General features: G+C 36.4%; 1 protein-coding gene across 6 annotated transcripts in view; it reads right to left on the bottom strand.

Moving 5' to 3' along the window:
- The window catches only part of LOC135362140 (alpha-mannosidase 2-like), a 141,028-nt gene that overhangs the window by 55,309 nt on the left and 69,035 nt on the right, over positions 1-16,684 (bottom strand). For all 6 annotated transcript variants that reach the window (XM_064575577.1, XM_064575578.1, XM_064575576.1 and 3 more), the window contains 2 exons: positions 16,501-16,615; positions 15,225-15,292 (listed from right to left, as the gene is read on the bottom strand). In XM_064575577.1, the coding sequence (XP_064431647.1) occupies positions 15,225-15,292; positions 16,501-16,615 (183 nt within the window). The remainder of the gene's footprint in view (positions 1-15,224; positions 15,293-16,500; positions 16,616-16,684) is intronic.

Genomic DNA, 16,684 nt, shown 5'->3' with positions numbered 1-16,684 from the left:
ATCCAACACACAGAGGGCACACATTTTTCCTCTCCATCTTCTGCACTCTCCCAATTATGATCCTTGATGAGGTAATTGCAAGATGTTGGAAGCAACAAACAAAATCGCTTTGATTTCATTAGACAAACCACACAACTAAAACACCTTGTATAAACTTAATTCACTGTATAATAATCTGACAACAAACTAGAACCACACAGCTAGTTAAGAAAGTTTGATTTAAAGTATAGACAATAAAAAGGCAATTAAAACACAGACTAACCAGGCAATTTAGCAGGTGTTCACTGAACACATAACTACTTTGCCATTGCTTTTCAAGAAATAAAACTTAAAACTATCATTTTAAATGCAGTCTGTTCAGCCACTTCCACAGATAAAATCTAAAGCTAATAAAATCTAAAATAATTTTGTACCTAGGAACAAAATCACAGTAGACTAATTATAAGGGCCTGGGAAGGAAGATTCTTTTCAAGTTCACATAAAATTGATGAAAAGAATGATTTAAGATATCATGCCCTGAAAGCACTAAGGAGACAAACTCTGACCACGTTGTAAATCTTTCAGAAATCAGTATGTGAGAATGATGGTCGCCTACTGATAAATATTTTCTTCAAACTTCTAGGTGACAGTAAAAATGTATATATAATAAATACAGTTATATTATTTAAAGCTGCCTATCATAAACTTTAAACTGCCTAACACAAAACCATAAAAAGTATTTTTTCAGGAGGTGCAAGAAAGGAATAAGAATTTCTTTTTTAATTCTGATAACGAGGAAGCCTAATGAATATTCAAGAAGCTAGATCACTAGTAGACAAGCAGAATCAAGGAAAGGACTCTTATAAAGAAGAAAAGTTAGCACTTAAATACCTCTGTGCTTCGGGAATGTGGTACAGAGGGTGAAAAGTCAGCACCAGTTGACTTGCAAAAATTTCTTGAAAGACAGACATTTTTCAGTTTTTGGAAGGGATGGGAAGCTGGACAAAGAGGAAAAGTTGAGGCACTTAAGCATGATGCTAGTAACAATCCAATGCAAGTCAGAAGAGTTATGGTGCTTTCTCCTGTACTGTGCCTTTATTAGGGAATTTGCTAATTACTTTAAACTAATTATTTCATAATTCTTCCAAACCTTTATTATATAGCTCTACAGTCTCTATCTGCAAAATCTGAAAAATTCTGAAAATCAGGTTTTTTCAAAACTCATTTGGTGGCAAAACCTAAACTGAACTGACATGAAGCCACATAAAATTATTTATTCCACTTGATCTTTTAATATTCAGAAATTTTAAATTATTTAATGAGCCCTGTCCCAGACTGAAATATTTATGTAATAATATGCCATATATGCATATTATGTTCCTAGAAAATAAAAATTCTGAATTCACAAAAGATTTCAGGTAAAGGATTGAGGATTTTATTTAAAGGTAGGCTATACAAGCAGTCCAAGGCATAGACTTCTTATAGAAGACACCCTATCTGTGGTTCTGAACAAGAAAGAAAAAGAAAAAAACAAAAAACAAACAAACAAAAAAAAACACAAGAAATGAAAGGGGAAGGAGAACATGAACATATCCCAGCACAGTGCGACAAAGGCAGGAACACAAAATAAATCTGTCACTGAATGGCTGACTATCTGAACCAAGGAATAAGTATCTTTTAACATGACCCTAAATAGGTCACTAAGAAACAGTAAACATTTAAGAATATTTTCTTTATATATGAATACCCCAAATCCCAACAGGACATATATGCTTTTACTTTATCTCTATCCCAATTCTTAATTTTACAATATCTAATTATGTTTTGGTTTTAGAATAAATGGAAAATCTGTTTCTTTAATAATTGTGTTAGATATGATTTTACTACCTAACTGGTAGGAGAGTCTTGAGAACAGGATTTTAAGAAGCTTCTAGCATCCAGGACTGATTTATTCAGCACAGACCTGTTTCCACAGTGTGCAGAATACAACTCCAGTCTGAGAGGAAGAGGGCAGGGAAGAGTAGTCCATGATCAGAAAATATGGTAGCTGGCCTGAGTCGTCTAGTTAATGAACCTAATGAGTAGATAATGCTAGTTGCCTACCCAATAGCCATTCCCATATTCTCCTTTCCTGACAGAAACTCAATTTTACTCAGGAAGACAGTAATCGTACCTTTAAAAAAAAAAAAAGCCCTTGATTCTCCATGCTTGTGGCTACGTGACACAGTTCTGGCCAATGAAATATAATTAGAATTCAGCAAGTGGAGCTTCCCAGAGAATTATTGTATCCTCAATTTAATAAAAGTCAGCAGACTCAAGTGGCATAACTTTCATCCTTTGCTCCTCCTACCCCTTCCTGGCTGGAACACAATGCAATGTCTGGAGAACCAGGCACAATCTTGAAACCATGAGAACCACCACAGGCTAATGCAGAGCTGAGAGGTAAAAGGGGCCTGGTCCTTTCATGACCTCATGGAACACATCACAAGGCCTGGACTACCTACTACTTTGAAACTTGGTTTCTTGGGAAGCCAATGTAGCACGCTTTTTGTTACATGCAGTTGAATGCAATCTGAAGCGAAACACTATACCCACAACAAATTATACTGAAGTACCCAAAACTCCTATTGATCTTAAAAGAAGGTAATACTGAATGCAAGATGATTCTCCTAAAGCAAAAATTTTCCCATAAAGATTGATCACTACAAACATACTTTTCCTCAGAGGGATGCTTAGTTTTAAATCTGTCCTTAACTGCCTATCAATTACTACACGTAACTTCTCATAATTGTCACCTTCTCTACCACAATTTTTAATGATCAATCAGCAAACATCTCTTGTATACCAAGTACTTCTTATTTCATTCAACCATTCATAACTTCTTTAATTCAGGCGAGTCTTCTTTATTTTCTCCATGGAATGTGAAAGGCAGATTTCATAAAAACTTAAGCTAAGCCTCAGAATTTACCAATCCTATGCTCTTTATTACAAAATACATGCTAGCAGAGGCATCTTCTTTAACTTTATATAGAATTTTATGAACATAGTTTATTTGACCAATTCCTCGATGGTTATTATTGAACATTTAAGTCTTTTAAAGTATTTTTTCAGATGATAAAGCTGAGAGAAAGGTTTTGCCCACAGTTCTCTTCATCTCTACACAGGATCGATTTTTTCCAGTGCAATGCCTAGTTTGAACGCTCCTGGCACGTATTACTGGGTTACTTTCTAGACAGACTGCTAGGTGTCATGTAAGAATGATGAATAAGACCCAACCTATGCCTTCACGGGGTTTATAGCAAGCATCTTCATAGGAATATTATACATGTGCTATGTGGGACAACAGTGGTTAGACACACAGTCCCATGGGAGCATACAAGAACGACACCTAATATGACTCAAGTATACTGGAAAAAGTTTCCAGAGAATGTAACACTTAAGCTGAGTCCTAAACGATAACCAGGGGTCAATCAGGCAAAGAGAGTGTGTGTGTGTGTGTGCGTGCGTGCCTGGGGATGTGCTGGTAGGGGGTTTTTGTTTTGTTTCCAGGCAGCAAAGGTCTAGAAGTAAGAGAACATGGTATGTTAAGAGAATTGATAGTTGAAGGGCTGAAACACAGAGTGCAGGCTGGGGTAATGTGAAAGATGATGCTAGAGAAACCAAAATGTAGACACATAATTCAAGTTAAAGAGTCTGTAAGTTTAGCCTTAGGGCAGTGGGCAAAAGAAGAGTTTTGAGCAGCTGAAACATCATGGCTAGTATCCGTTAAATGCCTACTAAGTACCAGATTCTACACTATAAAATTCATATACGTAACCTTATTTAATTCCTCCAACAAATGTATGAGGGAGGGACGGACACCTGTTACAGGAGTGTCGCCATCACTCAGGGGAGAGACAGTAGCAACCTAAAGGAGGGCACTGGTACTGAAGTTAAGGAGAAGCGGACAAAACTGTGATACGTTTAGGAAGTAGAATGAAAAGACCTGGTATTTGTTTGGGTACAAGGAGAAAGTGAAAGAGACAGAGATGAGCAGGGACTGAAGGGGACACTAATGAAAAACTGCAATGCATGATCACTCAAAAATTGAGGCCCAGGTAACTGGATGATGCTGCTGAAATTTTATTAAGGAGCTCAGGACCACAGAATATTTGAGTAGAGAGTAGGAATCCGGTTTTATTTTTAATTTAAAAAAATTTTTTAAGAAAAGATTTTATTTATTTGACAGAGAGAGAGCACACACACACACACACACACACAAGCAGAGGGAGAGGGAGAAGCAGGCTTCCTGCTGAGCAGGGAGCCCAATGTGGGGCTTGATCCCAGGACCTTGGGATCATGACCTGAGCCCAAGGCAGACGCTTAATGACTGAGGCACCCAGGCGCCCCAGGAGTTCAGTTTTATACGCACTGAAATGGAGGTACAGGTGGACCATCCCGATGGAGCTACCTATCTGGCCTGTGGGCAGAACTTGGCCAACTTTTCTCAGAAGAGATATGGATGTGGTGAGTCACCAGTACATGGACAATAAATCAAGGCAACTGAGTAGGAAATATCACTCTCACCAGGAGCTTTTATCTTTTAAATCTTCCTGAGGCAAAACAATTACTTATTTAAGATCTCTTATATGCTCTTGACTCTCCACCTCTTTTAGATGTTAACATAATCTGAAGTCACAGATCTATATTCCTGTAGCTTTTTCTACAGTACATACCTAGCTTCAGTTCCGGTAACCAAATTTCCAGTCATGATCTGCATTTCACGATGTCTCATTATTTTCAAGGCCTTCTTACTTTTGATTCAAATATTAGTCAGCTGAGTTGACTTTATCAAGAAAATATTCAAAAAGAAGAGTACCCATGGTTCATTTTGTGTTTTCATATTTGAAAATGTCTTTTTTTGTTGCTTTCACATACAAAAGATAACTGTGAGTATAAAATGATTTAAAAACTCTATAGTCTTCTCATTACAGAGAAGAAACCTAAGTCTGTTTAGCTTTTGTTCCATATTACACAGTATATATCTTTCTGCTTGGGTACTTCTACAATATGTCCCTTTCCTTTTAATTGGACTAAGTTACCAAGACATAACAGGAGTGACCCTCTTTTCATTTGTATTACCCAGAACTTAACCCTTTTATCTATAAAGTCAGACCTTCTCAGCTCAGAAAACTTTCCATCAGTTCTGTCTTTGATCATTGTCTCTGCTCCATTTTTTTCTCCTGAAGAAAATCACTGTCTTTTGTTTAAATCTTACCCTGCATACCAATCATCTTCTCTCCTGTTGTTTCCACTCCTCTTCCTTTTCTCTGCATTCTTGCAAAGCATCTCATGGGTTTTTTTCTTTCGTGTCACTGGACACTCTTTCACAATGTCGGCCTCACTCTTCAGTATCACTTGTAAAGATGCTCACTCATCGCGCCCCCACCAATAACCTTCCCTTTTGTCCCTTCCCCGTATCATCTCACCAGTTTTTCATCTCGGCTCTTTGTTTCTCGTTTCAGATTTCTTAGAGATCATGACTCAAATTTTTTGAGAACTCCAAAGAGGTTTTTTTGTAATGTTTTCCTGGTCTCTGTAATAAATCATTTTAAAAGGTAAATTGTTCTTCTGAGTCTTCATGTAGCGCTACTTTCTGTCGTTCTGTAGAGCCTTTGCAAAGGTTTGCTAGGATAACTTTCCCTTTACTTACCCTCACAGAAGCAGATATCCAGACCCTGTGTATGCTAAAGGTACTCTTGGTCTTTATTTTGGCATTAAAGCCCTCTCTTACCTAGAGTTAGTTTATTTGACGAGTATTTGGCAAGGGATTCAAAAGCAAGGGATTTGCCAGGGGATTCAAAAGCAAGGTAGTTCCCTGCCATCATGGAGCTAATATTTTAGCAAGGGAGACAGACAGCAAGAAATAAATAAATTAAATAACCAGTTTGTTAATAATGCCTAAAGGAGGGGAAGAAAAATGCAGTGATGGAGAAGAGTAAGTTATATAATATATAAAATATATAATAAGGAATGTAAGTCCACATGCATAGAGCCAGCCTGATTGCAAAGGTCCAAAGGGCTACCATCCAAGGTGGCTATGCCTGTATATTCATTGTTTTATGCCAACTCTGGTGAACAAATGGAGGGATTCTTTCTTCAGCAAAGACTATCATGGGTATCCTTCTGGCCCATGCCACTGTCAATAGTAATTTCCTTGAACGGATACTTCCCTAGGTCAGTGCTCTACCATCAGTTCCCCACTTGTTTCTGCCTATTTTATTTCTTTTTTTTTTTTTATTTCATTATGTAATGTTAATCACCATACATTACATCATTAGTTTTTGATGTAGCATTCCACGATTCATTATTTGCGTATTAACACCCAGTGCTCCATTCAGTACGTGCCCTCTTTAATACCCATCACCAGGCTAACCCATTCTCCCACCTCCCTCCCCTCTAGAACCCTCAGTTTGTTTCTTAGAGTCCATAGTCTCTCATGGTTCATCTCCCCCTCCGGTTCCCCCCTCCCCCTTCATTTTTCCCTTCCTTCTATCTTTTCTCTCTCTCTCTTTTTTTAACATATAATGTATTATTTGTTCCAGAGGTACAGGTCTGTGATTCAACAGCCTTACACAATTCACAGCGCTCACCATAGCACATACCCTCCACAATGTTTATCACCCAGCCCCCCATCCCTCCCACCCCTCACCACTCCAGCAAACCTCAGTTTGTTTCCTGAGATTAAGAATTCCTCATATCAGTGAGATCATATGATACATGTCTTTCTCTGATTGACTTATTTCGCTTAGCATAATACCCTCTGGTTCCATCCACGTCGTTGCAAATGGCAAGATATTTTTTTTGATGGCTGCATAATATTCCATTGTGTGTGTGTATGTGTGTATATGTGTGTGTGTATATACACACACACACACACACATATATACCATTTCTTCTTTAACCATTCATCTATTGATGGACATCTTGGCTCCTTCCATAGTTTGGTTATTGTGGACACTGCTGCTATAAACATCCGGGTGCACGTACCCCTTCGGATCACCTCATTTGTATCTTTGGGGTAAATACCCAGTAGTGCAATTGCTGGGTCGTACGGCAGCTCTATTTTCAACTTTTTGAAGAACCTCCATACTGTTTTCCAGAGTGGCTGCACCTGCCTATTTTATTTCTGTCAGATTCAGTCTCCAAATTGGTTGTGAAATACAGACACAATGGAAGCCCTCTTTTAAGTGTGATTAAGGCTGGCAATAGACCTATTAACTGAAAGAGATAAAGTTGACTTGAAAGTTAAAGTTTAAGTAGTACAATTTTAAGTTACACACATATGACTTAATAATTCATGTTTTCATATATGTTTTATATATACTTATATATATATAACATTTCCTAATCTATTGATATTAAGAGCAAAGCTTCTGGTTTAACTATGGGACCACTAACTGGAGTCCTGTGTCATATTTTCTGCATAACCATGCATGTGATTAATCATGTATGGTTTCCAGATTAGGTTTTTCTAAAGCAGACCAAGAATTTCACCACTTGAAAAAAATATTAAGCCATATGAGTACAGACTGCTTCTACATCTTTATGACTTCTTCCCAATTTTTTTTAGGCATCTCACCAGTGACTCACATTTGTTGAAAATTTCTAAAGAACCCAACTTCATTTAAAAAAAAAACAATCTTTTGTATAATTCATCAGTTCAATAAAAATTAATCAAATTGTGTAAGAAAAATAACAAGAACAACTGATCTGGGAATAAATAATTGTTTCATGATAATCATACAATTCAATGGAAAGACCAGAGGGAGAGAATTGTACCAGTTTCCCTAGCTAGTGGCCTGTTAGGGACAAGGTCAGGCTATCATGGGCACAGAAAAGGAATGGAGTGAATCAGTTGATCTAGTTGGCCAATTAAATGGAGATTGGTTAACAGAAATCTTAGGAAGAGAGAATGAAAAGAATAGTTACTTTATCTCCTTAACAGCCTCAAAAAAGGAGCCCTGTCCCTGTATTAAAATATTAGTTCTCTGTTCTAGGTGGTAGGTACACAAATTTCAAAGCTTTGGGGGTAGACATTATAAAAAGGAAAAGGAATCAATCTCCACACCTGCTTCTAGAGACCTGCAATGTAGCTATTATTTCTAACTGTTTACCACTGGTCAGTGAGTAATTGTATTTTCCAGTCCAGTTGATCAACTTTATAGTTTGTGGATATCTTAAATTGTGGCAATAGGCTGACTGTCAAACCAAGATTTGGTGTTCCTCTGATTGTTGATCATCATCTTTGTTTTCGTGAGTTTTAATAGGAAATTGAGAGAGTCAGTCTCAGAGTCCCTAGTCTGCCATCACATAAAACAAAGTGTCAACTTTTTTGTTTTTTCATAGAATAGGCGTTATTCATCTAAGTCAATGTAAGGCTGAAACAGTATTTCTGGAATTAATACTCATCATTTCTGATATCATAAAATAAATAGAAATGTTAAGGGTAGGGAGACTGTTGTGGGAAAGGTAGGGCCTTTTCTATTCTCTCCCCCAGAGACCTTTATATCTCCTTGGAAAAAGTCAGGCAAAAGACAAGCCTGCGAATGACCGATTTAGAATGGCAAACACCAGATAAGATTATTTGATGTTGTGATCCAGACATGATTGCTCTAAAACTAGTTATAACATAAAATTAACTAATATATCATGTTGAAAGTATCCCCAACTCCCTAGGAAGTTTTTGGTTACTTAAAGTAATGTACTATATTCTACTCAAGTCTTTTGGGTGAGACATCCTTTCTAAAAATATCCCACATTACACACAGGCTGAAACGTGTTTCTGGATAATTGGAGAACCGGTCACAATCTATATCTTGAAACAAGTCAAAATGAATAAAATGTAACTCAGATGCAACATAGATGAAAACACACAAACACCTTTCACAAGCAAGAAATACTTAAACAAAAAAGCATCTCAGAGGAGAGTTTAGGAACGCCTTCAAAACCAGTAATGAGCATTAACTCTTAAATAGACTATGCTATTAATACCCAGACAGACCTCTACTAGACTAGAACTCAGTTTTTTATTTTTAAGAGTCTCCAGTACTCTCAGTTAACAATTGCCCCATTAAAGGAAAAGTTCTAAAGTCTCTCATAATAACAGAACCTGCAGAGGATCCAGAGAGTCAAATCCTAGTCAAATCATGTATTCTATTATTACTTTAAATTCCCTTGGGATAATGTTAAAAGGCAGCCCTTCATTATCAAGGACAGAAACCCTCAATCTCTGTGACTTTGTACATTTGTTTTTCTGCTAACTAATGTGAAGACATTTCTGTACTAGTTTTCTAGTGCATGACAAGATTTGAGCTCACACTGTTACGATCCATGAGCAATAAAGCACAGTTCTTACACTACTCATCACAGTTATCACTGCTAACACTGTTCCAGCTCCCCCAAGAAAAACCACCAGGTACAAAGTAAGGTGCATCGTGACGTTCACAGCTCTCTCAGGAGACGCCACGTGCTCAGATTAGAACCACTTTCGTTCAAGTAGCGGAATCTCAGCTCAGTTCTTGAGCTATAAATGACTCTACCAGGTCTATATTATAATAAATAACACTGCCAGAATCTGAATGGTGAGAATTCCATTTCCCTAGAAATTCCACTCCAAACAATAACTGTACGGCTGTGAATTTGGTTACTTCATTTAAAACTTACGTTTAAACAACTGGTAGGAAGATTAGATACAGTGTGATTTGGTCTAAAAATACACTGATGATATGGTAACAGATGAAAAAATGATTTAAAGTCTTGAATGCCATTACACTAATAGATAATTACTGTGAGAAGAATGGTTTGTGATAACAACATTAAAAACACAAAATGCAGAATCAGGCAAATACTCTAAGTCAGCAACAACAGAAAGTCTTGTGTGTAAAAACTGATCTGATCAGCAATGTCCACAGTACCCAAAACACGGAAAGAGCCCCAATGTCCACTCACTGATGAATGAATAAAGAAGATGTGTATGTATATATACATACATACACACAGTGGAATATTACTCAGCCATCAAAAAGAATGAAATCTTGCCATTTGCAACAATGTGGATGGAACTAGAGTGTATTACGCTAAGTGAAATAAGTTAGTCAGAGAAAGACAAATACCATGATTTTACTAATATCTAGAATTTAAGAAACAAAACTGATGAACATAGGGGAAGGGAAGGAAAAATAAAATAAGATAAAAACAGAGAAGGAGGCAAGTCACAAGAGATGCTTAACTACCGGGAACAAACTGAGGGTTGCTGGAGGGGACGTGGGGGGGATGGGGTAACTGTGTGATGGGCATTAAAGAGGGCACTTGATGTAATGAGCATTGGGTGTTATAGGCAACTGATCAATCACTAAATACTACCTCTGAAACTAATAATAAACTGTATGTTAACTAACTTCAATTTAAATAAAATCTAAAAAAGAAAAAAAGTCATCTGATCAAGTCAACTCATTTAGATATTTGGGAGTATCTTTTGAACCCACCCATTCTAAAGAGCCTTCAAGAAAGCAATCTCAACAAAGGTAATTCTGTAAGAATGCAATGATGCTGAGAGGCAACCTAAAATTTTTCAGGTCCCATGGTATGAAACTCTATAATCTCCAATGAACAGTTATCCAAATGTTGAGCAAATTCAAAGCTTTGAGTTGTTATTTATTTTTGCTTGTAGTATTATTTAGTGTATTCAGAAGCCCTCTGGCATCCAAACTCCAAATACTAGATGAAAGAACTATTTGGAGAGAAGATATACCAGGATACCACATCTTCACGTAGAATGTCTACGCATATCTGGTGTCTGAAGTTTAATAGTCTCTTCAATCAGTAATTAATTGTATTTCAACAAGTCTTTATTCAATTCTTACTATGTTGACTGCAATTCCACAGGCATGGTGGGAGAAATAAATAAAAGAAATAGTTCCTACTGTCAAGGAGTTTACAGTCTAGCAGAATTAACTTCAAATAATTATTATACTGAGAGAAATAAGAAAACATCAATTCCCAGTTACATGATTGAGTCATTTTGGATCTGATTTAGATGAAAATTTGAGGCCAGTACCATAATGGGATGGCACTTTGGCATCATGGGAGGAGGTGGAATATTGTGCACATGGTGAATTGTATGTGAATTGTAGTGGCCAGTGGATAAACTGTGGTAGACCGTCTCCAAAGATGACTGCCATCATTCCCTTCAAGTCATGGAGAATAATTCCCTCCCCCTGAATCTTGGCTGACGCTAGTGACTTGCTTCACTAAGAATGTAGTGGAAAGGACCTTCTAGGAGTTCTGAGGCTAGGTCCTAGAAGCCTTGCTGCTTCCACCCAGGTGTCTTTCTTGCGTTCCGCTATGGGTAGATTCCTGTGACAACTACATGCAATAAATTAGGGGCAGAGAGAAACTGAAGACAGAAGAGCAGGAAGTCATTGCAGTAGTTCAAGTAAAACATTTAAAAAAAAAATCATAATAGAGGCCTTAAAACCAGAAAGTAATAGGAAGACAGGAGACGAAGAATGTCAGAGATGAGCAGAGGGGAAAATCCAAAACACTTTCCAGCTGATGAAACTTAAAAGAACAAGAAAAGGTAGAAGTCAAAGTGGGTTCTAGAGGCTAGAAAATTTATGACTTGTTCAGGGTGTCCTAACTCTTAACTCTTAATTGTACCTGCTTTCCATATAAAGACTATTTTTCAGCACCTAGACAACCAAAAAGAGAATGATGCTATTAATAAAGATTAGGATCCAAAAAGAAAGCACACGTGGAGAAAACAAGAGGAAATTAAATTAGAGGTGCTGGGCAGCCATCCAGGAAGAACCATTACAACAAGCACATGACAATGGAGGTACTGAGTGCCTTTTCTGGAACTGAGTACTTTTAATATCTGTTTGATACTCTAAAGTCACCCAAGCCCCAAAAACAAGGACTTCTTTTGTGTCTCCACATGGTTGGTGGTTTCATTTGAAGTTAATCCCTTCTTTTTTCTGGCCAAAAATCCCTTACCAATAAATGCCTTGTTAAACATTAAAAGCACTTAATGGTAAATTTGTAATGGGTTTGAATAAATTGCTCTCAAACTAAAAGTTTTCTACTTGAAAAGTTAAATTTTCAGATTTACAGAAGTTTCAGATTTTAGTTGTATACTCCATGGCATTTCAAATTATCCACATTTAAAAAACAAAGTTCCTTCACACGTTGTCAAAACACATGATTTGGCGTCCTGGGCTGCGGTGATATTTGCTTCCATCCTGCCTCAAGTACTAAACACTGAAAGGAGACTGAAATCCCTGCCTGTCCTAGGAGTTTACCTTCCATCCTCTATGTCCTCCACGTCCCTAATCCTGTAAATCTTTGTACTACAGTTTTTTTTTTTTACAATTGGGCCTTGGAGGAAAAGAAACACCTCGGTACATTAAAGGATTATTTAAGGCTAGAAAATTTATGACTTGTTCAGGGTGCCCTAACTTTTAACTCTCAATTATACCTTCTTTCCACATAAAGACTATGAATGCATATACTATAGAGCTTACCCAACCTTGTGAACTCAATCAGGCTCACAGATATGTACCACATCCCCATGAGCAGATTAGCCACTCCTTTTTAAAGACTCCCAAACTAACTTATGTTAGGTTATAGCTATAACTAATGTTGCCAAACAGCATGATCAAATTCATTTACATGTATTATTGAAATTGTGTGAGTTAGGGGCACCTGGCTGGCTCAGTCATTAAGTGTCCGCCTTTGGCTTGGGTTGTGATCCCAGGGTCCTGGGATTGAGCCCCACATCGGGCTCCCTGCTCAGCGGGAGGCCTGCTTCTCCCTCTCCCACTCTCTCTGCTTGTGTTCCCTGTCTTGCTGTGTCTCTCTCTGTCAAATAAATAAAAACTTAAAAAAAAAATAGCTATGAAATTGTGTGAGTTAGATCAGTATTTCTCAGACTTTTCACATAACTCCTTAAAGACTCTTTAGACATTTTTTGTTAATCATCCCCCCATACCATTTTAATACACTTAAAAGTATATCTGTTATTGTACTATTGAGTACTATTTTTATGCTTTATATATTTAAAAAAATACTTTTTTTCAAACTCCCCAAGAACCAATTTTTACCCTCCTAAGGAGGATGTCTCTCTCACTGAGAATGCATGTTTTATTTAGATTAATAAATTGTTGCTCAAACAAGAATTATTCTTATCGCCAAAATAATGCTAAGCCTTAGATCATTATATAGGGACTCATGAAGAACATGAGAAAGACTCATGACCATACTCCTGAAACTTTCAACTTCAAGACTGAGAAGTGCAATGATATCACTTTCAGTATCTGCTAAATAAAACTATGAAATTCTTCCATTTTAAAGGCCACTGTCATTCCTCCATTCTTCTCTGATTTTGTTGAGAGATCAGCTCAGATTATTTGTGGCTAACAAGTAAAATATAGATTTTAAAACCAGAAGTATAAGTAGTTCTATTCATGAGGTCCTCAAGTACAAAACAGATAATAAAGATACAAATAAGAACTTGACAATCCTAAGTACTCCCAATTCACCTAACTACAGAAACAGTAGTAGCACTGACATTTGGTAGAAAAGAACTGTGAAGGAGTAATATTAAGATGAAGAACACTATTTAAATACAAACTGTTTAAAAGGAAATATCAGAAAGCAATCATTTTACTAATAGTCCCAAAAATGCTATTTACGTTGATGTATAATTAAAACTCCTCAATATTAAAGCTCAAAATATATTTCTTCTTAGTTAATACACCTGGATCTCCTTTCTTCCTCCAGCATAAGTAGAGCTAAAATACCACTTACTCCTGGCTAAAGCAAGGACAATAGAGGAAGAAGAAAAGCCATAGGGTTTGTAACCCATTAGGGCTCCATCCCACCCACCCTACCATTCACCCAGAGGAAGACTAATGGGGTGGGGAAGGGGCATAAATTATTTATAGCAAGCATAAGGCATTCTTACAGTCAGCAGAAACAAAGATCTTCCCCTACCAAAATAGAAAAAGGGGGATTATGCCTAATACCAGAGTTTATTAGGGGCAAAATAGTTAAGGAACAGCCACACAACCTCAACTACATCAAAATATTACATATTTTAAGACAAAGAAAACATTTTGTAATGGGAGTATCATTACTCTCTTATGACTTGGCAACCTGAAAGCTGTTAAGCCTGCAACAGGACTTCAAAGTTGAGACTTAAACTGTCTTTTCCAGTGAATCCCTTCTTTTTCTGGCCAAAAGAAAGAAATGTAGGATTTCTTTACCATTACTTTAGTGATACTTTAGTGTTACTAAAAAATACCTGTCTTCTTGTTCTAAGGTATGAGCTGTATACATTTTTAAGTCTCTACTTCCTGAAGAGATTTAGCAAACTAAGGCTTTATTTTCTGAGTAACCAAAATGTCAATTTTATTAGCAATTGTAAATTTTCTGTAATACTTTGATTCCATTTATTTTAAAATAATTCTAATAAAGAATACCTAAAATCATGAATTATCCTTTACAATTATTTTTTTATCCTACAATTTGTACATACTAAATTTCTCAATTTAGATAGCAAAAAGTTATATTATATAAGAATATAGTGTGTATCTGGGGATAGTGGGTACTGACCTAGTGATATTTGGTCATTTAAAACAGAAGACTTGGTTAAATGATTACCAATAAAAACACAAAACATTTCTTTATAAATCAGAGGCAGCCACCAATTAATCGCCCCATTTTCAGGTCAACTGAACACCCTTCCCATTTGCCTTAACATAAATCCACAATGCCAAAATGAGACAGTCTGGCCAGCACAATGACAGTTATCTAGTAAGCAATTTATAGTAGGAACTTTTCATAATTAAGTTTCTTCCTTCATTTTAAAAATGGGATCGGGGATCAATGAAAAGATAAGTTAACAAAGGGTTAAGAAAAAACATAATCATAAATCATATTTATGATCCCATACCAAATATCTGTAAAAAAATAGTTGTAATTGTTCATTCAGCAATTAATGTATCAAACACTGTGTTAACTATTAACATTGAACATGACAGTCATGGGAGAAAAATCCATTTCTTCAAAAAAATTTTTTAAATTAATAAATTTATTAAACAAAATACTGCCTCAAAGTATATCCTGGCGAGGGAAAAGAAACATGAAAAGCAAAAAAGTCAAGTCAGAACAGTAGCAAAGTGTATGAGAAATTATGTATTTACCTTGGCTCTGCACTCAGTGTTATTACAGTTTTTTGTGGTAGAGAACCTTGTGAGTTTTGTTTCAAATCCTGTAAAAATAAACAAAAATTTTTTATTTTACTTTTAAAACTTAAGTTTCAAAACTAGCTATGTAATAGTACTTACAAAAATCCTAAAAAGGACACAATGGTGTCCTCCTTCTAGCTACATAAAGGTCCATCAAAGTTCAAAATAAGTAATTCTTGTGTGTGTGCATTTTTATGGGTGTGTCTTTAGACTTCAGTACGGCATGTGTTACACGGACTACTAGAGTCCAGTTAGGAACCAAGTAAATCAAAGTTCTAAAGATCATTTTGCAAAAAGTTTCACTATTTTACCTTTGTATCACAGGTTTCATATCCTTAAGCAATGTATGTCCATTTATTGGATTTTTTACTTCAACATGAAAATATGTAACCATAATTTGATTGCAAACATCAGTATATGAAAATACTGAACTTACTATCTCTGATTCCAGATGTGTAAGTTCCAATTACATGTAAAATTTCAAAGCCTATGGCTCACAATAGACTCTAATGATAAAATATTACAGTTTTAAAACATCTGAGTTGCCAAATCGAAGTCTAAAGAGGTTTGCAATCCCCCATTTTTTCCCACTGTTCTTCCTTGCTGCTGAAGAGTATATTCTTCCTCTCAGAGTATGTTCTGTTTTATTGGCTCCCCTGATCCTAACCACGATACAAGCCAAGGCAGGAATCATCCCATCTAACAGATAAATGAATGAGGGCTCACAGATGTTAAGCAGCTTTTTCAGGCCCATGCAATCAGGTACAGAGGTGGGGCTAATAGCTAGTCTTTAATTCCTCAACTGCTCCTCTGCTGTTACACACATCTGAGCACTGCTCACAGCGCTCCATGGGCTCATCCTGAAACCAGAAGACAATTCAGGGGCTTCTAATCAAAGCCAAGCAAAATAACTAATTACAGCGTCTAGTTACCTTACAGTATCATATTAATAGTGTTCTCAAAGCTGTATGTTCCACATAATGAAGTTCATTAGTTTTCATGCTTAGATTTCGTCAGAACAAAATATACACCATAAATCAAATACAGACACACTTACAGGAAAGAAGAACACATAGGTATTTCATATAAAATGATGCAAATTCTTTCAAATCATGTATAAGGAAATCACTATTTTTCAAGGTTTCTTTTCACTCAGCTTCTCACCCCCTTTTCTGAATCAAGAACAAAAGAATCACACATTTTTATGATAATATAAAAGGTAGCAACTAACCATGTCTAGGAGGTTATCAAAAGAGTAAGAGTTGTACGAGGTTTTGTCCTTCAAAATAAGAAGTAGTGCAGAATATCCAATTATCTTCTTCAAATTCGTTAATGAATGAAAGAGTCTGTGAACCAAAAATTATTACTGGTCTGAGAAGCAATTCAAACATCAGTATACAATATTTTCAGTTTCT

The sequence above is a fragment of the Mirounga angustirostris genome, unplaced genomic scaffold (genome assembly GCF_029215605.1).
Source record: "Mirounga angustirostris isolate CCGP_5_RB_7025 unplaced genomic scaffold, mMirAng1.0.hap1 SCAF_12, whole genome shotgun sequence".
In the NCBI taxonomy this organism is placed as follows: Eukaryota; Metazoa; Chordata; class Mammalia; order Carnivora; family Phocidae; genus Mirounga; species Mirounga angustirostris.
This window is presented reverse-complemented; position numbering and strand designations above follow the sequence as displayed.